Source organism: Corythoichthys intestinalis, chromosome 4, assembly GCF_030265065.1.
Source record: "Corythoichthys intestinalis isolate RoL2023-P3 chromosome 4, ASM3026506v1, whole genome shotgun sequence".
In the NCBI taxonomy this organism is placed as follows: domain Eukaryota; kingdom Metazoa; phylum Chordata; class Actinopteri; order Syngnathiformes; family Syngnathidae; genus Corythoichthys; species Corythoichthys intestinalis.
This window is the reverse complement of record NC_080398.1, coordinates 10,226,976-10,253,532: the sequence shown is the minus strand read 5'-3', so window position 1 is coordinate 10,253,532 and position 26,557 is coordinate 10,226,976. Positions and strand designations below refer to the sequence as shown.

At 38.1% G+C, this 26,557-nt stretch overlaps 1 protein-coding gene across 4 annotated transcripts in view; it reads left to right on the top strand.

Annotated features, from left to right (window-relative positions):
• The first annotated feature begins 452 nt into the window (after positions 1–452).
• The window catches only part of LOC130915132 (CUB and sushi domain-containing protein 3-like), a 386,272-nt gene continuing 360,167 nt past the window's right edge, over positions 453–26,557 (top strand). For all 4 annotated transcript variants that reach the window (XM_057834920.1, XM_057834921.1, XM_057834919.1 and 1 more), the window contains exon 1: positions 453–987. In XM_057834920.1, the coding sequence (XP_057690903.1) occupies positions 816–987 (172 nt within the window). In that variant the 5' untranslated portion in view covers positions 453–815. The remainder of the gene's footprint in view (positions 988–26,557) is intronic.

Genomic DNA, 26,557 nt, shown 5'->3' with positions numbered 1-26,557 from the left:
CCAATAAGGGTCGGGACTATTTGGAAGCTAGATGGCAGAAGAGGCCCACTGCAACCCGGTCGGGGTCTGGGCACGCAGCTCCCTTCTTTGCAATGCAAATGTCCCAAACGCATCACCTCCATAATTTTGACTGCATTCTGACTTTTTTTTTGTTTAAATTAAGTTTAAAAATTAAGTGGGAGATGTTCCTTCATTGTTAGTATTCCAGACGGGACGATGCCCTAGGAAGTGTCACCTCATTTATATCCCGACACGCACACCTCATTAACCGTTCCCTTCACACCGGATGAAGAGTTGCCTCCTCCTCCTTTTGCCACCCACATCCACTTCATGATTTGTTGCGCGCACATCATGCTGTAGTTCCACAGGACGTTCCCCGCGCCTTCTCCATCCTGCCTCTCTCGCTCTCTCTCCCCGTACGTCTCTCTCGCCCCCTCTTTCTCGCTCGAGGCAGGCATCACTAGTGCAGATCAATAAAGGCACCATTCAAATAGTCTAAAGTGGACGTGTGTGTTGCGTGCGTCCACCAGCAGCATCCGTGGAGGCAGGGAAGCAACCATGTGCAGCACCCCGGGCCGTGCAGAGCGCAAAGCAAACCCAGAGACGCGCACACTTGATGCCCCTCTCAGCAGAAATGCTCGAGCCCTGGTCCAGGTTGCTTCGGTTTTCTCCTAAATTTGACTCTCGCTCACTTTTCTGCCTTCAGCGTACCTACAGCACGGCGGGCGGCGCTGTGTGCCTTTCCTCCCGAGAAGAGGGAATCTCCCTGGAAGGGAAAAAAATAGGTTAGGGATTATATCTTTCGAGTTCTGACAATGACGCGGATTTACAGGGAAGAATGCTACGAGGGATCTATGGAAGTGAGAGACGTCTCCGGTCGGAGATGCGTTAAATGTGGCCGAGCTCAAGCCACCACCACGATGAGGATTAGGACGGGAATTGTTTTTTGGAATCTCTTCTTTTCTCTCATGTTCACCTGTGTCAAAGGTAAGACACGTTGCAGTAACTCATCATAATGCGCATGTAGTGTTTGCGCGTGTCTGAAAGGTTTGAGTTGGACATGAACGCGCAAAAAATAGCACATCTTTGCTCACCGGATGGAGTTTGAGGGACACATTTCAGCGGTTTCGCGCTCAATGCAGTCTTTGAGCGAGCTCTGAATAAATATTCTTCGAGCAGCGTCTCCTAATAGCCTACGTGAGCTGCTTTGATTAGAGGGCGAACTACTAATTTGTTGAAGCGCAATGACCTGCGTTTTCTCTACATGGGCTCAATTCGTGCAAATTTGCCTTTTTCTAGGTCGAGGCTTATGTTGGATATTTTTTAAAGGGTTCTCGACACAGGCTCTGTTAGCAGGTGTCATTAGGGGGGTGGGTTGGGGGTGAGGGGCTGTTGGTAAATAGTAATATTGAACCGGGTTATTGCTTGGGGTAGGACCTGTAACAGCAGACAGGTACAAGGTGGTCTAGTTATTATTCATCTGGTTATGTCTCTTGGACTGCCTATTTGAAGGGTGATTGACTGAAGCGGCAACCGTTCCCTAAAATGTGCCAGCTAAATTGTTGGAAAACATTTTAAGACTTTCTCCCCACCACATTTTTAAATGACATTCATGACAATGAAAACTGCTAGTTAACTTCTAACTTCTTTTTTGAAAGGTTAACCTTTGTAAGCCAAGTGACTATTTTAAGTAATTATAGAAAACGTAGGCTGATAAACCTATAAAGACAGGGCGTCCACATACGAGTCATTAGTCATTCTTGTAATTTTCTAATATTGTAATACTGTATTATTGAATAAATAAATTATAACTTTATTAAGTGTTAATTAAAAACAAAATAAAATTTTAATTAACTAATCGCCTGGCATCGACAACAATGAACGTCCAATTCATTTAAACATGGAGGACAGGATGTGAATGGTCATCATTCAGTGCCATTGATGGCGCTAGATGGCAGAGGTGGGTAGTAACGCGTTACATGTACTCCGTTACATTAACTTGAGTAACTTTTTGAGAAAATGTACTCTAAAGAGTAGTTTTACTAAGCCATTCTTTTTACTTTTACTTGAGAAGATTTGTGAGGAAAAAAAAGGTACTCTTACGCCACTAATTTGGTCTACGTATGAGTCGTTACATTTTTCATCTTTATTCTTAGATTTTTTTTTTTTTTTTTGGCCATCGTTGCCAAGATTAGCTCTACCAATTTCACCAATGAGACGTCGCAGCAATAATCACATGACTACATTATACCAATCTGACGCAAGCTTGCCCTTCTATGATCAAGCCAGTCTACCCAATCACGTGGCGTCTTTAAAGCACCATAAAAAATGAAGTATTTGACGTAGAGTGCTGCCCTCAACAGGAATCGAAAGCACGGATTTAAACCTCTCTCCCAGTTTTTATTTAGAACCGATTGACCACGGAAAACTGGAGGTATGATCCTTTTAATTTCATAACAGTAAATATGAAGGAACTGCACAAAAAGTAAAAAAGGGAGCAGACTTCCACTTATGCACTTTTATTACACACACAAAAAAAAAAAAAATCCAGCTCAACCACTCGTCACTGGGGAGTGGAAGGGACCACGCACACGCGGACACAATTGACGTCACCAAAAAGTGAGTTGCAACTGAAGAAGATGGACATGAATAAAAGAGACACTACCGTGTGGTGGATTTCATAAGGAATAAAGAGGAACACAGAAGTGACCGTTACATAGTCCCCCCGATGGGAAAAAGGCTGAAAATGAACCATAAAACAGCTAAATAGCATCCTATACATTGCCAACTGTAAAGGCTGAAAGGCACATAGGGCAAAGACCACATGAAAAATAACAAAAACAAATTCACAGAATTTTTTTTTTCTTTGAACTGCAAAAGCATGGAAAACATGAACCTCAATTTCAACAACAAACATGAGCAAATACGGTAACCAAATCAACAAACTTCTGTAATGGATTATGGTACAGTATCTTTACAACAACAGTTCTATAGATGAATTTATGCTGAGAGAAAAAAATACCATTGTTTAAAAAAAAAAAAAAAAAAAAAAAGATAAAAAAAGCAGTTACTCACAATCAGTGTTGGGCACGTTACTTTAAAAAAGTAATTAGTTATAGATGCTCACTACTTCTTCCAAAAAGTAACTGAATTAGTACCTGAATTACTCTATAGTAAAAGTAACTAGTTACCAGGGAAAGTAATTATTTCCATTACTTTAAAAAGAAGTTGCTGTATGTCAAAGAATTTGAAATTTTCTGAGCAGTAGTCGAGTCAGTTGAATAGAGAAGAACAGACAGGTAGTTGTGTTGAGGAACCCTGTAATATTTATTGCACCTCACCACCAGCAGATTTATCCTACACTTGAAGTGCAACAAAAATAAACAGTAAACAATAAAATAACAATCAGCAGTAAACAATATAAAATGAGTTTAATCAATTAAATCTAACTCTCACAACCTGAGACAACTGGTCAAGTAGACATAGCCTACTGTACTTCAAGTATTTTGACTTGAAATAGTGTTTATATTTCCACCTCGTAAAGTACAAATTTTCCTCTGAATGCTCTGCCATCATATCTCTCTGCATTTCCTTTGCGTGTGTGTGTTTGCCGCACGCGCTGTTCCGGTTTGTGTGTGAAAAGACCGGCTCTGATTGGCTTACCATGACACATGACTCTAACCCTCAGCCAATCACAATCACTTCCATCGCATCTATCCAGGTGGTGCATTCAGGTAGTCTCGTCCCCCTACTCCTCACGTCGCCCTCAAAGCGTCTGCCGTCCTCAATATGGAAGCAGCATTCTTGCTGGCTGACAATGGGGGATGGGAACGAGGCTAGCATTCAGGTGTAGCAAAAACAGAAACGTTAGCAAGCTTTGGAAAGCACTGCCTAATTGAATGAGCAGGGACAAACAGCCTGGAGTCATAAGAAGTACGTGCTTTAATATTCTGATACAGAATTATCCGAGGCACCCTAAAGTGCACACGGGGCAAATTTTGTTTTGCTCACATGATGCGGGAGTGAGTTAGAGACACGGCCTGCTGAGAGCCGTACGTTTGTGTTAATGTTGAAGTTATACGTGCTATTAAAGAAACAGAGTGCCAGCACATCCTGTGTGGTATATCTTTGCTAAGAAAAAGCACAAAACACGTGCGCTATTCTCGAACCTGAACGCACCCCAAGTCTTGGACGACAAATAAACAGAGCAGAGTAGACTCGCTACAGCTGGTAGTTTCTTCAATTTATTCAGAGTAAGTAACGCACCGCTTTTGACCATCAGTAACGGTAACGGCGTTGTAACGGCGGAAAAAATAATTAGTTAGATTACCCCGTTACTGAAAAAAATAACGCCGTTATGCAACGGCGTTATTTATAACGGTGTTAGTCCCAACACTGTTCACAATGTTAGTCATTAGCCCTACTTGAGTGCCGTATTTTCCACACTATAAGGCGCACTGGATTATAAGGCACACCTTCAATAATGAATGACATATTTTAAAACTTTTTTCATATATAAGGCGCACCGCATCATAAGGCGTATAGAATAAACGCTACAGTAGAGGCAGTAGAGGTTATTTTATGCATCCATTAGATGGTGCTGAGCTAAAGGGAATGTCAACAAAACAGCAACACAACAGCAAGGTAAAACATGTAGTGCAACATATCACATAGTGGAGGGGAACTTTTTTCTTTTCTTTTTAAATGGGTTATAATTTTTCCACACTTTTGCAATGTGTGCACTGTATTTGACCAGAGCATGTATAAAGGCCAAAACACTTATGACTACCCTGCTACTTATGTCAAATATAAAACTATTTATTCAAATTTTTGGGGAAATGTTTTGATGTTGATTTATAATTGGTCAGTGAAGAAAACAACAGTTTGGACATAAGGTTCAAGGCGTCCTGAAAAAAGGAACCAAACCAGGCCATTGTGAACAATTTTTTCTTTGCATGCAAAATCAGACAAAAAAGGTCCGGACTTTAAAGGGTTAAACGTTAGTGCTGTCACAATATAGTAACACTAGTAATAGTGCAAATCAATACCAATAACAATAATAACTCAAATAATATCTCAGTTAAAAATAAATAAATAAATAAAAACTGTTGCGGCTCAGTATTGATTCAAGACGCACCGGATTATAAGGCGCACTGTCGGCTTTTGAGAAAATTTAAGGCTTTTAGGTGCGCCTTACAGTGTGAAAAATACGGTAATCTTTTCACTAGATACTTTTTTACTTGTACTTCAGTTCATTTTTTGGATGACTACGTTTACTCTTACTTGAGTAATATTATTTTGAAGTAAAGCTACACTTTTTTGAGTACATTTTTTTGGCTACTCTAGCCACCTCTGCTAGATAGATGGATGGAAGATGGAGTGGACGTCTAGCACTGTCAATGGCAGTAATGAGTTAAATGCATGCTGAATAAGGGTTAAATTAAAATAAAAATGTTGACAACAATTGTAAGTACGCTGTTTTGGATGTGCACAATGTTTGAAGCTATTTTTGATGATTAAAGATTGCACTTTAAAATACACAATCCCAAAAGACCATTTAGGTTTTTCCTGCGTCTCTTCCCAAAGATGTATGTATTTTAGTACAGTGTGTGAGTGCACAGTGTTTATCTATTGAGGGTGTGTGCCTGTGTAAGAGGATGGGTGCCCACAGATTTCAATTTCCATGCAGATTGTTTGCTCTCTCAGTAATTCTCATGTCTGTCTGTTGGGGGTGGATGGAATGTGCTGCATGTAGAGCAGAAGCGCCCACCAAGTACTGTATGAGGCAAGTCGAATCGAGCAGAGTCGGCCAGAGTGCTGTTTTATCACCACCCACAATGTGGCAATGTCAAACCTTGGGGCCACTGCCAATCCTCCTCGTCCTGTTACTCATTAAGGAGTCAGCCAGCCAGGAATTGGGAAGAAGGGGAGTTAGGTAACGGATGATAGTGAAGCTTGGGTGGTAATGCGGAAGAAGGCATGGGGAAAAAGCCGATTGAACAGTAATGATTGTCTGTTGATGCTTGCCAGCTATCGTGCTGTATATATAATTAAATGTAAACTAGGTATGACCTCTGACTCATATTCTGATCTCCACCCAAAGTGTTTTAGAATGAAAGTTTTTCCCTTTTGTGTATTGTTATCTATTTCCTGTGAGTGATGCACAGTTCTTACGCTCCAGTGGACTACCTAATTCATTCTTGTCACTCCACCAATTATGAATAATGGAATTACGGCAAAGTGAGTCACTTGGAGTCAAAGTTAATGGCACTTAGTTGTTTGTCTGCATTTTCCCACCTGTCACAATAGGGTAGCCACCTGTGGTGACAACATACAATTGATGAACAGAAAAACACATTTAGGAAGACAAAACTCAGGGATTCAAATTTTTTTTAACTGACAGCGTGAACAATCCTAATGCATGTATTCACCAATCTTTTGATGACAATCAAATTGGCACTGCATAACCAGATTATTATTTTTTTCTGGGACTGCTTGATTTTCCACTGCACAGAACACCCCGCAATGTAACTTGTTGTCATGGCGACAACACATAAAACTGCCATTTAACTTACACAACACTCACGGAGTTCTCATTTCATGATACTCCAAACAGCCGGGGCCCTTTCTAAAAAAGATTTACACCTTCTTAATTGACTATGGCATGACTTTGCTGTCTGTAATCAAGTAGTAGTGAAGACAAAAATTGTCACTGACACAGTGGTTTGACTATGTGTCACAGTAGTGACCAAGAAATGACAGAACCATGTAGTGCAGATTCTCTCCAATCAATCAGTTGTCCACATTGTACTTTCCTAATATGCTTCACTTGGAATACTGCCATGTGATGACAGAAAAACCCCCAACTGATTTTACCAAGTTATGATCACAAAAATATTAAGACATGTCAGGGCGTTTTAGATATAGTAAGTGAAAAAACGTGAAATACTAATAGCACCCCAGCCGTCGCATCTTTGGAAGTAGTGGAAAAGGAATTTAGCAATTATACAGCATATTCACTAATTGTTCCAGCAAGTATCTACAATTGACATTGATTGACATGCTGTTAATTTAATGGTCTCAAGATGGTAGCTTAAAAATACTGCTTTCTGACATTTTATTTGCTTAGCACCTCCGTCTAACACATTTGCAGTATTACAAATTTAGAAATTACTTTTTAAACATGATTTTGTATGAGAAACAATGCACTGTAATCAGTCAATACTGTCAGTGTCGGGTTTTAAGACATACCTGTCAATAAACAACACACCCCAAAATTTTCAAGAAAAGTATGTTTGTAAATATATTAAGCCATACTGGACTATAAGCCGCAGGTGTCCACATTATTTTATGGAATATTTACAACAAAAGGTATTAAGAAGATCATTAACCTGTAAAAATCCACAAATTAGCCGCACTGGATTATAAACACAAGGTTCAAAGTGAGGGGAAAAATTTGCAGCCGAAAATTACTATATTTGGAGCCTAGTACAACAAAGCTTGACTATTGCAAGCCACCTACTAGGCCTGCACAATATATGGTTTGAATATCGCCATCGTGATATGCGCATGCGCAATAGTCCAATCGCAAGATGTGCGACGCCTATTACTATTATTTTTTTGGAACACAAAGTTTTTGGTTTGCTTCATAAAAGCAGAAAGTGTGCAGAGACATGGCTTCCTGTATTCCTTTTATATATAGCAATCTTCATCATTCAAAGATAAATCCCCTTAGCCTGCATTAAACGGTATTATATGAATACAAACATATATCGTGGTTTTGTATTTTTTTGCACTTTTTGTTCTTAAATAAATGAATAATAAATAAATATAATTATAGTTAATTGAAGCACCTTAAATCTATAATGTAACAATAAACAATAACAGAAACTAAGATAACATTTTTTAAATAATGAAGAATATAATCAGTTGTTTAAAGAATATAAAGAAAAAACAATAAGAATATAAGGATAAATGAAAGAAAAAAAGGGGCAAACTCAGGAAAAACAATCTAAAAAAAATACTGATTGCAATACACTAATACAAAAACATGATGAGTCAACCAAAGTCTTCCCAAACAGAGCTATTCAAATCATCTGGTGAAAATTCTTCCAGTTTTACTATTGTAATATATATCGCAATGAATCACAAACCCCAAAAATGTCGCAATTGAAGTTTTTTCCAGTATATTTCAGCCCTACCGCCTACCTCATATTAATGACTGTTATGAAAATAACAGGAAATAGGTTAGTTTAACTAATTAGATGAACTGTAAAACACTATAAAACAAGGGTCAGTTGTAGATGTTGACTATCGTTTAATGAGGCAGTATGTAATAAGCAACACTTCAAATTACATAAGGTTCATGCCCTGATTTCACGGAAGATACATGCAGTTGCACCCCCCCCCCCCCCCCCCTATTTTACAAAAGGCTGTATGGCGGAGCTTCTAAAGACCCAGTTCTCCCCATGTATCTGGAAAATAGTTGAGTTTGAATATGATGTAATGTACTCGCTTTTCAATGGTTTCCATTTAGATTCTCTTGAGGACACTTTGAGCATGGACATAAATTGATGAGAAGCTGATGAAAAAGCACAGATTTTTAAAAAAAGCACGACACAGAAGAATAATTTTTGGACTGTCGTGTTCACACAAAGTTTAATTAGATTGTGTTTAAGTATTTACTATATAGTCTCTAGTTGTGGTGTATCACGTTGTCAATACAGACAGTGATGTAGTCACTGTTTCATTCATGTCATTGACGACTTTGTTGCAATATGATTATGTAAACAGATTGCAAAGGCTGTTGGGGCTGATCAGGATTACATTTTGTCTGCGTAATTATGGACTATCTGCAGAGGATGTGGGGAATCATCCCACTGGAATCCTTGATCCCTCAGAAATTAAGAATATAACTTGAGTAGGTTGTGTCTGGAAGAATCCTTTGAGATCCATTGAAATTGGAAAGATAATAAACTGCATGATTACATAATATTTGCTCAAATTGTTGATCCATTTGTTAGAGCTGACATCTCACTGTGTGATCTCTTAAGTTTACTGCTCTCACTTTTGTCTATTAGGTTTTCAGTACATTGTTGGCTTTGATTAAGTCAGTTTTTCTTCAGTATCAGTTGTAATGTAAGCAGTTCTCTTGAAACAAGAGATTGGCAATATCTTGCCCTGTGTAAGAAATTGCTCACTGTTTGTGAAGATTAAATGTAATTGGTTGAGGAGAAGCTTATTCTAGAGTCAAGGCCAGAGATTCAAGATGGACTGTGCAGTTTTCAGTGGAGATTAGTGTTTAGTGCCTCTGGGCATTTTTGCTGATAAGAACGTATGCATCCATTTGTCACAAACCTTGCAGGTGTTACATCTACTGCAAGGTCTTTCCATACAGTACATGCAATGCAAATGAAATTATGGGGGAATATGCACTTACATCTGAGCCATTTGAATGATTTATAGTAAAAAAGCAACGGAAACGAAAAATATCAATTTAATATATATTTTTTTAAATAATGGCCATTCACAAGTCTTTCCTACGGTGCTCAATACAGATATCTGTTTGTTGTCAACCGTCTTGATATGTGACACAAGAATAGTAAGTGTGATGAAACAAAAATAGTGTACACAAAAATGCCAAGGTAGCTCACTTAGCATGGGTCACGATTACAACACGTCATTTAAATGATCAGGAATTAGTTGAAAATTGTCACATTTTTGGTCTGCTTGTATTAATTACCAAACTTCCAGCGGGAACAATGCTGGAGGTTCAAGGAGGAATTCATTAGTTAGTCATTAAGAATTCTATTTTATGTGTGGAGTCACGTGGAGTGTTTTCAGCCTCTCTTAAAGTGGCACTAAAGTTTTATTTTATTATTTCTTTAACGCTATCTTTCATTACCTTGATGCCATTTTACCTGATTTGTGCAACAATTTGAGTTGAACGTGCTCAGATCAAAATACAACTCAGATCAAAATATTGACTGGAACAAAATGCCCTCCCACTTCGGGTTGCCAGAATACTGCTTCATATTGGAGAACCTGCAGGAAAAGAACTTGAAGCGGCAAGTGACAAGTCCTCTGCAGAAGGCGATTTAATTGCCCCATCCATTTTAATTCAAATTACTGACTAAATACTGTACATACACGTGTAAAGACTTGATCTTTGCCCTGGTCAATGAATCCACATGCTAAATAACATAACACAACCACGCCAAATGAATGCATATCGTTGTTTTGCTTCTCTTGAAGTCTTGAATCCTTTGAGATTCGTAATGCTGTTTTTTTGCTTGAGTGGTAGACATAATTCAGACTGTTTGTCAAAGTTGGCGTAGCCTTAGTTTACGGGGCGTACAGAACTGTGGCAACCCGGACAAAGACTGGAAACTGGTCTCGTGATTGGCTAATGATGAACAAGCAAATCAGCAACAAATTTGCGACGTGCAAATCGTCTTTTAAAAATGGGGAAATCTCTGCCTAACCATTGAGAACCGTTTTAGAAGTATTTCAAAAAGAGATGTTTCTTTCTTGTGTATTGAAATATTATGGCCATTTCATGAATAATTGAAGAGCAAATCCTGCATTGTGCACGTCTAAGTATAATGATAAATAACTATAAAGTGAAATATATCCCGATCCGATTACGTGATTGGAAATCGGGCCGATTCTGGTGTTTTTCTTTTCTTTAGTAGCTGTTTGTGTTTGTAGACTTATTTCTGTAACTCAAGTTTCTTTCCCTACCAATCAGTGGGTGCCCCTGGGCCCCTCCACCGTCACAAAGCACTCACAGGGGGAAACACTTTGAGTTTCATCTCATTGAAATACCAGCATCCGCCACTGGTTTCACAGTGTGATTGGTCTGGAGACTTTCTTTCTGATCAGTTATCTCTGGACAAGGGCTACAATCAGTTTTTCAAGACTCCGAGCTTCGCTATATGATAATTATATAAAAAATAAAATATGCACACACTTGACACTCCTCGTTCAGCTGGGTTCCGTGTGCTCATGAGTGGAGATCGAAGTGTGTTTCAGTCAGGAGGCAAGCTTTCACTTTGACTTTCTGTTCCCGAAATGTTCCTTATTTCCACTTATCTTATGCATGAAACAGTTTAAAACATTGGCAAATGGATGTAGTGCCTCTTAAAAAAGCTCAGTCAAAATGGAGCGCAGCAGTTTTGATTCTCTCTGAAATGGTCGCAATACGTCCATTGTAAGGAATGTAAAGCTACACTCATGCAGGCCCCCATTGTGGCTCTGGAAAGCTTTTTTTTGTTCAGAACAACACTTGATTTCAAAGGGGTGAGCTAAGGGAGGCTCTTATATCCTGAAAAAATCAAAATGATTAACATTACATTAATTCTTCTCGTATTCAATTAAGAAAACATTGTAAAATTCCCATCTTCAGACTCTCTCTCTTTTTCTCTCTCATAAACTACCGTGGTAATCAAGTGAAGAACATATGAAGTGCTTCATCTGAAATGAAAATGGTTATGATTAAAATCTAGTTCAGACCAGGGCTGTCAAAATTAATAGATTAGACAATAACTAAACTGGTCATCCAATTAACAACTATTTTGATTATTGATTAAACATTTAGAGCAATTGCCTAACTTAAAAGTAGCCAAATGCTCTTATTTCTACCTCTAATGAGTAACCATGTCTTTCTTTAGTCTTCAACGAATGCAGACTGGTTATCTTTGTAATTAATCAAAATAGACAAGCAAAAATCTGATTTTGCTTTGGAAAACAGCGATCAATGTTTTCACAATTTTTTGACAAGCTACTGATCAAAAAGTAACTGAATCGTCATCAGTTTATGAAAGACAAAAAAAAAACACAGTTATGTGCAGTCTCATTATGAATAACCTGCAATTAGTATGTGATGTAGCTGAACTTGAAGCAGTCTCAGAAGTGTTTATAGAATGTGTAGCTCTTCGAATATCAAGATCAAAGAAGTAGCTAAAAAAGGTTAGTGACGACATCACTCCATCTCAAGTGATATTGTTTTAATACCATTCATTGAGTTGCATTTAATCATTAAATAATACCAAATAAACAACATTTGGTTAATAAACAGTAATTTGAGAAATAATGATTCAGTAATAAATTTTGATTTCAACAAAGTCCTTACCTGATTGTTCTATTATTGGATAGAATTACTGATAGATAATCAACTGTAAAAATATTTGATAGTTTCAGCCTGAATTCAGACCCTAGGCACACTACTAAATTAAGTAATGGACTGTAGGGTGGGATTAGTGGTTTTGCTGTGAGATTATATCTCAAGGTCATAGTTTACTTAATTCTAAAGAGTCTCTTTTACTTGTCATACATCAATTATAATATAAAATACATTAAGCTATAATCGAGTTGAAGGAATGTTTTTAATAGAATGTCCGTGTAGTTGTGTGGAATATGTAACTTTAATTGAGTGTACTTATGTATTATTTATGACTTTATTGGCAATCCTTTATTTATGCATTGACCTTTTTGGTCTTGATGAGTTACTTTTGTGGCATTCATTAAGCCCGTTTGTCTCTCTGTTAAATTGCATGTCTAATGTTTGCTTGGAACTATTTTACCTAGATGACACAATCTTGCTGATATGAAGAACTCTACACTATTGCCAGCCTCAATGTCTTCAAATAGCTGTATCAGCAGTTTATATCTGTAGTTACGGTCCAACAGCAAGCATCTAATGGCAATGAAAGTATCAAGCATCCCAAGGTCACAGCTGCAGAGCTACACCTTCACACAGAAACTAGGAATATAATGGATTTTTTTCTCTCCCAGCTCTTTATTGTCTATTGCATATTGCTGCAGATTTTAGTTCAGCTCATCAAGTGCTACTGAAAAGGTTGGGAGAAAGAGGTCTTACTGTCTCCCTGCAGATCCTTGAAAAAGTCTTAATAGGCACTGAATTTATTTGTTCGAAATAAGGCCTATTTTCAAAAGTCTCAAAAAATGTGGACACTTAAGTAAGATGAGGTATTTAATCAAACAAAATCTGTTTAATCATGTTAAATAAAATTACTTTTAAAAAATGTCCCAACTATGATCTCTTGTCACGATAAATGCCAATCTCGTTTCTTCTCGTGAGATTTCACGCAAGTATTGCACATAACTAAGCAATGATGATGAAATTCAACGAGAATCTTGACTCAGCGGGTCTTTTGCAAGAAATGTGTATTTTTTATGGTACAAATTAAAAAGATGTGATTAAGTGATGTCACTTTCTGCTTCTCTGCATTGTTGACGTGGATCCACTTCTGGTTATTTCATGTGGCTTTGCAACGACAGGACCAAACTACCTGATGTCATGTGGTGTTTTTTCCTTTTCAATTTTGGTTTGTTACAGAGTTGGTTTTAAATTTAATTCCAAACGGTATTAAAAAGTCTTAAATAGTCTTGAATTTAACTTGCCTTGATCTGTAGGAACCATGTACTGTAGATGTATGTCAAAACAGTATCTGAAAATCTAACTTTACAATAATGCACAAATGATGAAAATATGGGCAGTAATTCACTATAATCAGCGACAGTCAAATTTAGATTTACTTCAGCATGATTTAAGGTCATGCTGACTGTTGCAAAAGCAGTTGATATTTTTAAGTGAATATAGGAGGGGTTGATGGAAGATTGTGATTGGGCACTGAATACCAGCTACAGTCCATAGGGTAGCTCATGTTCTCAAAGAAAATGTAGAACTGCTCCTCCCTCTGGAGAACCCACAAAATGACAAATATGAAGCAGCCGGCAGTCTCACTTCACATTGTTTATAAGGCCATTAACAGGGAGTTTACTCGAATAATGAATAAGGGGTATTGTTTCAGCTAGTTGAAAAAAGATGGGTTATTGCTCTGCGGCTGTTTTCCCTTTTCGGAAAAAAGGAAGTGCTGATGTTATTTGTTTATAACATTGGGTGAAAGAGGCTGGAGTAATATTGGACGAGATGTTGGCACACTGTTTTGTGTGTGAAAGTGCAGCTTCCACAGTAGTGGCCTGGCATCAGCTGCAAGGTGCAAAATGGCACAAGAGCACTTTTGTGGGTATTGTTATTTTCCGCAAAATGAATGTATCGGCTAAAAAGGAGCTCAAATAGTACCTAGACTTTCAGAGATCATTATCTTTGGCCACAGACTTGCCATTTCCTTGTGCAATGGAGTGGATATTTGTGCACATGCCAGCTGGTATAAGCGTGCCACTGAATTTGATTGTAGCATTTTTCATCTCAGTGCTTGGCAATTTAAAACCACCAAATATAATATTACCAAGCTAGTTTCTCCATTTTAGTGGCACACTCAGGAGGTAATAGTAATTCTTTAAAGAGCATCGTTTCAGGTTCAGTTGTTAGGAGTTTCTTTTTCATCAAGCATGCAGCCACGCATAATGCACGACTGTGGTTATGCACATTTTATTTGTATAAATAGTGAAGGTACAGCAGAGCCACACGGATAAACTCTACTCTGGGGGCATCAATTTACAGGCTCTGTCTTGGTCCATGTTTGCATGCATTGCTGGTTATGCTGATGAGAGAATTATTTCTCATCCCTCTCCATTTGATCTGAGGCACAAAGTGCGGCTCGCCATTGATAGGGGAGAGGGTAGGGGTTTTGATTTCCATAAACAAAATCTTTTCTAAGTAGAATGCCTTGGTCTTCCATAAGCTTCAAAGGGAAATATGACCTCCGATTTATTTAAATTTATAATTTTGATTCAAAGAATTTGTAGGGTATTTATTGAAGTTCTTTCATTGTTGACAATACCCCAGTCTCTGAACTTCAATCACTGCACTCGTTAATCATTCATAAACATTAATTATAGAGTTGAATTTTTATTTACCAACAGATGCAAAGCTGCAAATATTTCTAATACTTTGGTCTCCTCCAACAATGTTAAAAAAACAGTCCAGTAGTGAAGCCAATTCCCGCTCAAATGAAAAACCAAATGTGTGTAAAAAAATCAAATAAAATTGAAAGACTTCATAAAGTGACAAAAAACAAAACTTGTAAATTGGACATAGAGAAGAGCAGCGTTAACAAGCCTCACACATTTGAATGAATTAAATAAATGCCAAGTATCTAAAATGAAGCTCCAACTCATGAAAATTCGAGCCATCCTTACACCTGCAGGAATAGGCGTATCATCAGCTGTCACTCAACTTGCTGCCCACTACGTGCCCTCATACTGTAGATCCTATGAGCATGCCTGTGCACTCACGGGCCACAGAGAGACAGAGTCTGTGGCAGCTAGGTTGAACTCTGCAGACACTAGCCTCCATTGAAATTCATCAGGTCATTGGCGGAATTATAGCAGGCAGTGGGGCCGCCAGAGTCACCGGGGTTCCTGGAGCCTATTGCAGCTAACTCTGTGCAGTAGGCAAGGTACACCCTGCATTGGCTGCCAGCTAATCTCAATGCCAGTCATCCTATTTCACATGGATTTGCCATCTCTCGCTGTCAATGATAGTGAATGACTTACATCTTAATGTCAATCAAGGAAAACTATTTTATTTGTTAAAAGGAGTATTTGATTCACCAGTAGTTTTGAATCTCACTAGCAAATGCAGGAGTACCTAAGGGGCCGTTTACATGGTGAATCTCCGAGAAGACGAAAAATTTCAAATGTGCATTTACATGGTTTCATTTCCATTCGAACAATGTTGCAATTCCGCATGAAAATGATTTAGTATTCAAGCCAAGCTCTAGGGGGCAGTGCAGATTTACAAGGCGACAGCGAATGATGCACTTTGACCCCACGGGGCTCCTCAGCCCGGAAGAAAACATGCCCGCCCATTCGAAGCAATGGCATTTTCCTTTTGCTCCAAAAGGCACAAAAATGGAAACATTGAACATATTTAAATTTTAAAATATTATTAAAACAGTAAATTAAAGCCGACGTTCCGCCATTTGCAATTTTTAATGTTAAACAGCACTGCTGCGCATGCCCAATGTGACGTGTACGAGTGCTGACGGTATCGGCGCGGGTCCGGCGCGGCAGTAGCCTTTGATACGCATGCGAAGCAAGCCCCCCTGAATCCCCCGCAATCGAATTCTTCCACTTTCGAGGCAAGATTCAGAATTTTTCGTCTTCGCCTTCCGTCTTCGCCGACACCATATGCACGCGAGGCAGTTCCGCTACTCAGTCATTGCGTCTTTGTGTCGCAGAGTCGCCATGTAAACTGCCACTAACAACCTGGTAATGTGTACATATAAATATATAAGCACAATTTCTTAGTGCTGTGAACGGCAAGCAGTTGATGCGTATCCAAATCACAGACCAAGAGAACAGAAATAGTGAACATTTGTATTTAATAAGTACAAAAAAGGGAGCACACCAAAATTGCGAGTATAACAAAGTACAACTAAGGGAGCACGCCAAAAAACGCGAGTATAACAAAGTACAACTAAGAGAGCACGCTATAAGACGTGAATATAACAGAGTACAAAAATCTAACTACAAAGTCCAAAAGAGCATAAATTAAAATTGTTCAAACAAGGACACGACCGTAGAAACGTCGGGAAGCACAAAGGATTATGCACACACAGCGGTAAGCAAGGCAAGTAACACGCAAACAAGCAATAGTCTGACACTCGCAGACGGTGACAGGAGTCCTTAAATAATGAGCGCTCCTAATGCGCCACAGGTGTGTTGCAACGGCCCCGCCCATACAGCTGAATCAGATGCTGGAATGAAAAAAAATGAACTGAGAAGGAACTAAAAGGAACACGCCAAAACTTGGCGTGTTTAATTTCCATCGACATGCGGTTACATCCTCTCTCATTGCTGTCTTCACAGGCAATCCCACAAATCAAAGTCATCAAAGTCAAACACAAAGAAGTAATAAAAGTAGCACTTTAGACGATTAAGTCCCATCCTGCCATCTTGTGGCGAAAAGATAATATGTCAATAATAACAAGCAATAGGAACATTATTTCAACATCAACTGAGGACACATTTATGAATACAAAACATTTCCTCCACCATTTCTCTCAACACCCCCACTTGTTCTCATGCTGATACCTTTTTAACAACCAAACAAAATTTTACATTTCAAATTCCAAAAATAACACTGTCAAACTTCTTCAATTTTAACTTTGTTACAGGTTTTGTCATGATATCAGCTCTCATGTCATCCGTTGGACAATACGTCAGTGTTACTCTTCCCTGATTCACAGTAGATCTAATAAAATGATATTTTATGTCTACGTGCTTGCATCTCTGGTAACAGGATTTTTGGCAAGAGCGATTGTCCCTGGTTGTCATCGTGTACAGTTGTTGGAGTGTACTGATAATGATCAATGCTACCTAGTAGTTGTTCCAAATATATGCATTCTTGTATGGTTGAAGCCAGTGCCATATATTCAGCTTCACAGGTAGATAGTGCGACTGTAGGTTGTTTCTTTGTTTTCCAAGAAATTGGAGAACTATTCTTGCTCAAGAAAACACAGTATCCTGATGTACTACGCCTGTCGCTAGTATCAGCTGCCCATTCAGCATCACTATATGCCTGTATACCAAGTTTTGCGTTGTCGTCTCTTTTGAAACTTAAGGCTCTTTTCAGAAGTACCTTTATCTCTCCCATCTTCATCCTTTTTGAGTGTGTAAACCCATTTACCCCCCACTGTTTTCTTGCCTTTTGGCAGTGTTGTCAAGGTAAATGTTTCATTTTCGTTTAGTGACTGAATTTCTTCATCCATGGCTTTTGACCAATCTTTTGAGTTATTTGAACTCATGGCCTCCTCATATGTTTGAGGTATACCAACTACCATCCTGTAGCAGTAGTCTACAGAACTCCATCACTATCTCTGACTTCTGTTATGAAGTCTTCTAAATGACTCGGTTTTCTCCTCTCTCTTGAAGGATATCTTCTGCTCTCAAGTTCACATTGTGTCACTTCCTTTTGACTCTCACTATGTGCACTTGGTTCTACAGGATCTTCAGTTCTGTTTTTGACCTCAACACTTGCTCGATCAGCCCTTGGCAACCCCATCATGTTGTATTCCTCTTCTTGATCCATGTTACATGTCTGTGTCTGTTTTTCTATGACTTCCTTGTTCACAAACTTTACCAGCCCATGTTTTTGTACTTTCTTTGTGTCTGGATAGTAGACTAGATATGCTGGACTATTTTTGTCATAGCCAACAAACTGTCCTTGGCCACATTTAGAATCCAATTTTCCCTTGTCTTGTTTGTATGTGTAACAAACAGACCCAAATTTTTGCATTCTGGAAATATTTGGTTTCTTGTTTGTCAACATCTGGTAAGGAGTTTGCCCTGTACGTCTATTATAACATCTGTTGCGTACCATTGCTGCAGTTTGTACTGCATAGTGCCATTGGTATTTTGGTAGCCCACTTTCGACTAGCATGCACCTACCCATTTCAAATAGTGTACGCCATCCTCTTTCAGCTGTCCCGTCCTGGTGTGGGGAATACGGCGCTGATGTTTCGTGTCTTATTTCACTTTTTCTCAACAATGTTTGGAACTCATTGCAAGTATATTCAGTCCCGTTATCAGATCGGATGCACCTTACTTTCCCATAAGGAGCTATATCTGCGAGAAATTTTTCTGTTGCTAGAACAGTGTCACTTTTCTTTTTCAGGAAATATGTGAAAATTGCACCAGAGTAATCATCTGTGAATAACTGCACATATTTGTAACCATCAATCGATTCTGGAGTTATAGGACCCGCAAGATCTGAGTGTACTAATTTTAAGGGTGTATCTGCTCGAGTATCTGGGTCTCTATTTCGAGTCTGGATAAATTTTCCTTGTATGCATATCTCACACGTTTGTTCAGGTCTTGTTTCTTTTCCCTTAATCTGCATTCCATCAACTACTTTCTGTAATTTGAGCACATCCTCATAATTACAGTGGCCTAATATTTGGTGCCATGTGTGAATATCATAACATGCATTGCACTTGTCAGACTCACCATTTGTATGTAAAAAATACAGCTTGCCATACACATGAATATTGAACTTCGTACCGTCTTTGGTTATCAGTGCGTCTTCACCTTCTTTGAAAAGTACCGTGGCTCCACTCGATGTTGCTGCTTTCACCGAAAAAATGTCTTGTGGGTACGATGGTATGAAGAGTGCGTTTCTGAGTGTTGCCTTGCGCTGCTGTCCTCTGTTGTCGATCAGGTAGCACTCTGCATCTCCTCTTTTTAGTGCGACTCCACTGCACCTGGTACCATCTGCCAACTCGACGCTGTGGTTCTCTGGTTTGAACGTCTCCTGGAAGCTTTTGAACTTGGTCACGTCAGTGATGATATGAGATGTCGCTCCCGTGTCCACCATCAGGCCTCGTTCCCGGATGCTGTGTGTATCCTGCCGCCTGGTGTCTGGCTGTTCATCTCTCACCTTGAACACGAAGTCAGGATCTCCATCTTCAGCAATTTTTCTTGCTCCGTCCGGTTTTTCCTTGCGTCTGAAAGTGGTGTCCTTGTGCGTGTCCGTTTTGCACCGACTACACCATGTCTTTTGTCGACATGATTTTGCACGGTGGCCTTTGATCCCACATTTGAAGCACACCAACTCTTTGTCGTCTTTGATCCGGTCACGAGCGTTTGCTTTTGTGGTTTGCTTTGAAGCTCTTGCTTGAGTCCTCATCACTCAGTCGCCGACTCCGCTGCATCCAACCTTTCCATTTCCTCAAAACTTCGGAGTTTGGTCCTGAATTCTGCAAATGTCATGTTCTCATCGGTATGCGCCACATGAATTGTAAATGGCTTGTAACTTTCTGGCAGCCCCTTCAAGACCATTGGGATAAGTAGACCATTGTTTCACCTGCATTTCGCAATGCTGTGATGGCGGTCTCAGCTCTTATTATGTAGTCCACTATGCTTTCTTCGGTTCCCTTTTGAAGAGATGTTAGCATGGTGTACAAATTTATAATCCTGGGTTTTCCCTTCCCAGCATAATATTCTCTTAATATTTTCAGAGCTTTTCTTCCGTCATTTGGCGCATCTCTCATTATTAACGAAAGGCTTTTATCATCAAGAAGTTGTATGTTTTCAGCATACGCGTCCGCATTTTTCTTTTCATCATTTTCTCTCTCGGCTTCAGTGTTTGGTCCTACCAGCACTGTGTTCTTTAGCCCGATTAGATGAAAATGTCCCAACATTTTAGTTTCCCAGAGTTCATATTTAGCTTCATCTCCGTCAAATGCCATTTGAGACAACCTACTTGGTCTTCGTGGATCATGTTGCTTGTTAGCTTTTTCCGCTAATCAGCAGTACATGAGCACGCTGTCCTTCGCGACCTTCTACACGGTGGAAACTGAATTTACCTTCAAATGACTCCTGGGCCCATAACCTGTTGAGGTGTTTGCAGTTCAACGTTGCATTCGTAGGAAGAATTGACGGAGAATAAGTTGTCTTTTAGCCAAAACTTGGCGTGTTTAATTTCCACTGACATGCGGATACATCCTCTCTCATTGCTGTCTTCACAGGCAATCCCACAAATCAAAGTCATCAAAGTCAAACACAAAGAAGTAATAAAAGTAGCACTTTAGACAATTAAGTCCCATCCTGCCATCTTGTGGCGAAAAGATAATATATCAATAATAACAAGCAATAGGAACATTATTTCAACATCAACTGAGGACACATTTATGAATACAAAACATTTCCTCCACCATTTCTCTCAACACAAGGAATCCAACCTTTTAACAGCACGTCTGCCGCACGCGCGCACGCACATGCACGCAAGGCGATAAATCGCAGCGGAAAAATTATCGCCTTCATTTTTATTTATCGTGCGATAAATGGAATTATTGCATATTGCGACAGGCTTTAATTTCAGCCATATTTCTGGTGCATCTTTACCATTTCGCCTTCTCTACGAGCCCTTGTGAGGATAAGTGCTCTGAACAAAATGAATGAATACTTCTCTTTTGTGAAGGATAAGGATTATAGTTGCACATTTTTTTGCATCCTGAATTTCTTCCATGTACTCTCGAGGCCTCACTGATGGATATCGGTATATGTTGGCTTCCTCCCCTTTTCGTCAAGTGCAAATTGCTGCAAACAATGTAAACTACATTTAAGCATGAGGATTTTATATACCAAGCATAGGGAGAAAATGTGTGGGAAAAAAACGTCAAGATGAGAAGCTTAAAAGTGCATAGCTCAGTAGGCTGTTGGATGGTGGGCTCAGACTGTCTTTGAAGAGACACCCTGTGATGTATGAGGGGTGAAGGCAAAACACTGTAGATCAAACAGTGGCCCATGTGGTACTTAGAGTAAACCTTCTCTCATCCTAACAGACTAATTTTATATATATTTTTTTCTTATTGTCCATAGCACCCAGTTATTGTTGCACACTGTGTGATATTTCATGCATAACCTTCAAAACTGTAGTGGAGTCACATCCAGTTAATGTTCAATGACTTGGCAATACAAAACAATCATTATTCACCATGAGAATAAGGTACAATAAAGCTGCTCAAACCTTTGCCATTGATAGAACAGACGTTGCGGTGTGCTACGAAAGCATCAATTCTAGGGCCGCAGTAATAGAATATTTTAGTAACTGAGTATTCTACTAAAAATTCCATTGATTAATCGGATAAAACATTTTTTTTTTTTTTAGGTAAAGAGCAATTATTAAATATACATGAGAAAAAAAAAATATTTCACGTAATATTGAACCATCTTTAGACAATCAATTTCTATATTTTAGATGTACATTGTTGAAAACAGCCAGCAATTGCATCTCACAATATTTCATGCTGAGTAAATCCATTGGTGAGTAAATTGAAGCAAGATCATCATTATTTTCAGTATTTTTCTCTGCTGTTGTGGCACGAGATTTTTTAAAATTTCTTTTTAAATGCAAATTAGGTGTCTTTACTAAATGATGGTATGTAAACATTACGATAATTCAATCCATTTAGAACATATAAAATGTGAACAGACGGTCAGTGATGTGTTGTCGTCTTTGTCATATTGCTTTTATTCAACTTCCACAGCGCTTATCCTCTCATGGGTGCTGGACTCTGGAGTCTATCCAAACTGACTTTTGGAAGAAGAGGGGGTACACTCTTAAATGGCTGCAAGCCAATCACAGAAATGAAAAATATATTGATAGATTTTTTTTTTTAAACAAATTTTACAATGGAATGGTTGGATACAAACATGCAGTGACTTCTGCTCTGAACAAATGCCCAGACTGGACAGGCCAAATATCTTTATTTCACATTGTCTCTCTTCCATCATTTGCCCCTTTGACTCCAAACATTGACACACTGGCTGTAATGATGTCCGTGGAGGGTTTATGCTTCAGTTACTAGCTCTTGAATTGAAATTCAAAGCACTCTGGCATTAAAATGTCCTTGGCATGAAACCCCAAGTTGTTCCTGAAGTAGGTCTATATGGGGTACGTCTTTCACTTTAGTTGAAAGACTCCGTCAAATACATTTAATATCTCATCTCTGTTTGATACTATTGAAACAGAATATTTTGTTTTACTGCTGTAGACTGTTCAAACTTTAGTGTGTAGCAGATTAAAGAAGAATAGTATACTGGAGCTTCAGCAATGTAAAAAATATGAATATTGTTTCAAAATTTAAGAAATCTTCAAAGTACATATGAATAATGATCTTTTTTTCAGATTTTAAATTAATAGAATAAATTAAATTTAGAGTAGGACTTTGTTTAATGCATTGAGTTAACCATCCTACTGTCCCACAGACATCCCACTGTCCCACAGTAGGGTGTCTTGTTGTGATTATTGTGTTGGTTTCATCTTTCTTAGGCTCCAATACTTGTGTTTCACCCAATCAGCTTCCCCCAGTCAGTGTCATGTACAAGTGTTCCTTGTTTGTATTTAGTTCCCTGTGTTCAGTCCTCATGGGTTTCGTGTCTTTGTCTGAACTGTGTCGTTACTGCTATATTCCCTATGAATTGTTGTTTTTAGGGCTGTCCCAAACGATTATTTTTCTCCTGATTGGTCTGCAGACTTTTAAAAAATATTTATTCGACTAGTCCAATAATTTTTAAAACTTAAAAAAAAAAATTTTTTTTTTTTTAACTAATCTTCATCATCACTTTTCCATGCCGCTTTTCCTTTTACTAATCTTGCAATTCTATTTTTCTTGACGATTATTATTCACAAAAACATTATGGATCACTTAAATTCTTTATTAAAGTACAAATAAACACCTAAATAACAATAATAAATGACAATAAACAAGGAGGACAACTGCCGATTACATTAACTAGTATAAACGAATGGAATTTAAACTGATTCAAAACACTGTGAGTTCACTTTTCCAACAGGATTCAAAACAATCCTTACTTTCTCTTTTTGTGCTATGTCTATTTGTTCTCATCTCAGTGAGCACCAGCAGAGTAGATAAATAAATGTCACCTATCCCTGGAGTGAACTGTATGAAAAAAAATAAATGATGCACGTTGATACAACGCTATGTCGGAGTATTAGGGCCAAATAAATAAATTACATAAAAAAAAAAAAACAAAAAATCAAGATTAAAGTCGTAATATTGCTACCATAAACAAAAGCCGCTATTACGTAGCGGTAATGTACCTGTGAGCTGCTACGCACTTTACATACATTTACCTTTGGTGGAAGCTATGATGAGGGCAACAACAATATACAGTAAATTCTTCTATTGATTATAATTTTATGAAGATTAAGCGAAATAATACGGATTTCCTTATTTGTAAACAATCGTAAAACATAAGATGCTGTCAATATAGTTCATTTTAACGGAGGGGGCAACGTGCTACGTAAAGTACGTAGCTGCTTATTCAGCTACATTTGCCTGACATTAGCCCTTAATACTCTGTCTTACGACCCCACATACCAACCTCAATAAAAAAAAATGTTGTTATATGGATTTATGATCCCCCAGCTTGTTGTCTTTCAGAATTATACCTGGGTGATGGCGCTTCATTCATGGCCAACGTGCTGCCGATGTATGCAAGCTTGGCATTGCAGAGACTCCAAACGGCAGTGTACCCTCCTTTGTTTTGTTGAAATAAGTCCATGCTTTGGTTACTCTGGTGTGCTTTTTTGGCTTTGTGCCGCTTTCCTCGCTTAAATCCTGAGCATTCGCCATTCTCAGCTTTCCACGAATATATTTTTTAACCCATCATTAACTGTCAACAGGATTGTGTGCTCATCGACGCATTTCCGTCATCGATGATGTCGACTACGTCGACCAGTCGGGACAGCTCTAGTTTAATTTTTAAGTAGGTTATCCATACCTGCTTTACTTTGGACTTTGTTTAACATACAAATGCGGTAAAGGAAGGTGGGAGAGTGTTATAATCATAAGCGCATTTAAAGGGGGGGGGGGGGTCAGGCCCCCCTGGTGGCCGAAAAGTGTCATTGCATGTAATTGACTTTCCTATATATATATATATATATATATAAGTTGTAAAGCAATAAAACTGCAACAAAAATGAATGAAATGAACAAAAAATATATTTTTATAATGGGTCAAAATAATTTTTCGAACAGATCATGTGACTAGCAACTTAGACGGTCATTTGCTTTGCTTATAATTTTCAAAAAAAGAAAATTTTTTAATGAAAAATTAAGTGTTCGAATGCAAATTTTTGGATCTCAAATATTTTTTCGCATTCAAAACCCTTTTCCATGATTGAAATTTTTCTTTTTTTTTTGATTGAAGTGCTTTTGTTTTTTTAAAATATATTAGGGCTGTCAAACGATTAAAATTTTTAATCGAGTTAATTACAGCTTAAAAATTAATTAATCGTAATTAATCGCAATTAATCGCAATTCAAACCATCTATAAAATATGCCATATTTTTCTGTAAATTATTTTTGGAATGAAAAGATAAGACACAAGATGGATATATACGTTCAACATAAGGTACATAAGGACTATTTATTTATTATAACAATAAATCAACAAGATGGCATTAACATTATTAACATTCTGTTAAAGCGATCCATGGATAGAAAGACTTGTAGTTCTTAATAGAAAAATGTTAGTAAAAGTTAGAGAAATTTTATATTAAAACCCCTCTTAATGTTTTCGTTTTAATAAAATTTGTAAAATTTTCAATCAAAAAATAAACTAGTAGCCCGCCATTGTTGATGTCAATAATTACTTACTCAATGCTCATGGATGCCTATAAAATCAATCGCACCCAAGCGCCAGCAGAGGGCGGCAAAACTCCATAAAACACAACAAGTGAGCGTTTCAATGTGTACTGTCATTTAAAACTCCCTGAGCGGGGCATCTGCGTTAATTGCGTCAAATATTTTAACGTGATTAAGTAAAAAAATTAATTAACGCCCGTTAACGCGATAATTTTGACAGCCCTAAAATATATATATTTTTTAAGCAATTTATTTTTTGATTGAATAATAAAGAAATAAGACAAAAATGTTCTAGCCAAAATGTGGCCCAAACACAAATCAACATTACTTCGATAAAAAAAAAAAAAAAAAAAAAAAAAAAAAAAAAAAAAACTTGACTTCAATCAAAAAAAAAAAAAAAAAATCAAAGAAAAATAGCTTTCACATGGATTTTTTGGAGTTTCAAATTTATTTTTGCATTCAAACACATTTGTTTTGATTGAAGGGACTTTTTTTAATTGAAAATGTATATTGTGATGTTGAAGTTTTTTTGATTGAATAAAAAAAGAGACAAATCTACCTCCATATGGCTCAGCCCAGGGGATACAATTTTTGACGAGGGGAAATACATTGGCATGACACCGGCGGGTGTACCATATTCAATTGACCACCATCTTGGCGAAAAGTATTGCCTAAGCAGCCTGATTTAGAATTCCCCTCAGGAATGATGGGAAACAAAAAACTCTCATTGTCAACTTATTATTATAAATATTCTTGTAAATTAATTCTTGTAAATTAATTATATTGCCGAAACTGCGTTTCGGGGTCATAAACATGTTGTGCCCCCCCTGCCCCAAAAGTCAAACTCCGCCTATGGTTATAATCCATCCATGCTAACTACGAGGCAAATTTGTCAGCCAGACAACCATGATGATGCCGAAATAGCTGTTTCACAGCCTCCTGAATTTACAGATTTGATGTTATTTTCACAGTTATAACATTTTAGCGCCTCCAAAATCTACATTAACTTTTAACTCTGAGCAGCAGAAGACGGATTAAGACCTTGAAATCCCTCTGTAACATATGATGCATTATTATTGTCTGACTATCCAGCCATTCAACATAAACTGCTGAGAGTCATTATCTGCTCCAAATTTGTATTCTAGTCAGAAAGAAACCAATCAGTGGCCCTGTTTTGCCATATGCATTAATGAGTAGCTTTACAAGGTGCAAGGGCAACAATACACACAAATAAATGCCAACTCCTAGGATGCACCGTGACCAACTGTAAAAGCGCATCCAATACAAGAACAAAACTATGGATAATTTTGCCTTAACGTGATCAAACATTTAGTGTTGATCGACACTGACAGAGAGATTTTGATTCAACAGCATATTTTGTGGCCATTATTATCAAACAATGCCATTCTAGAACACTACACCCACAATAAGTGACAGGCATATTGTTAAATT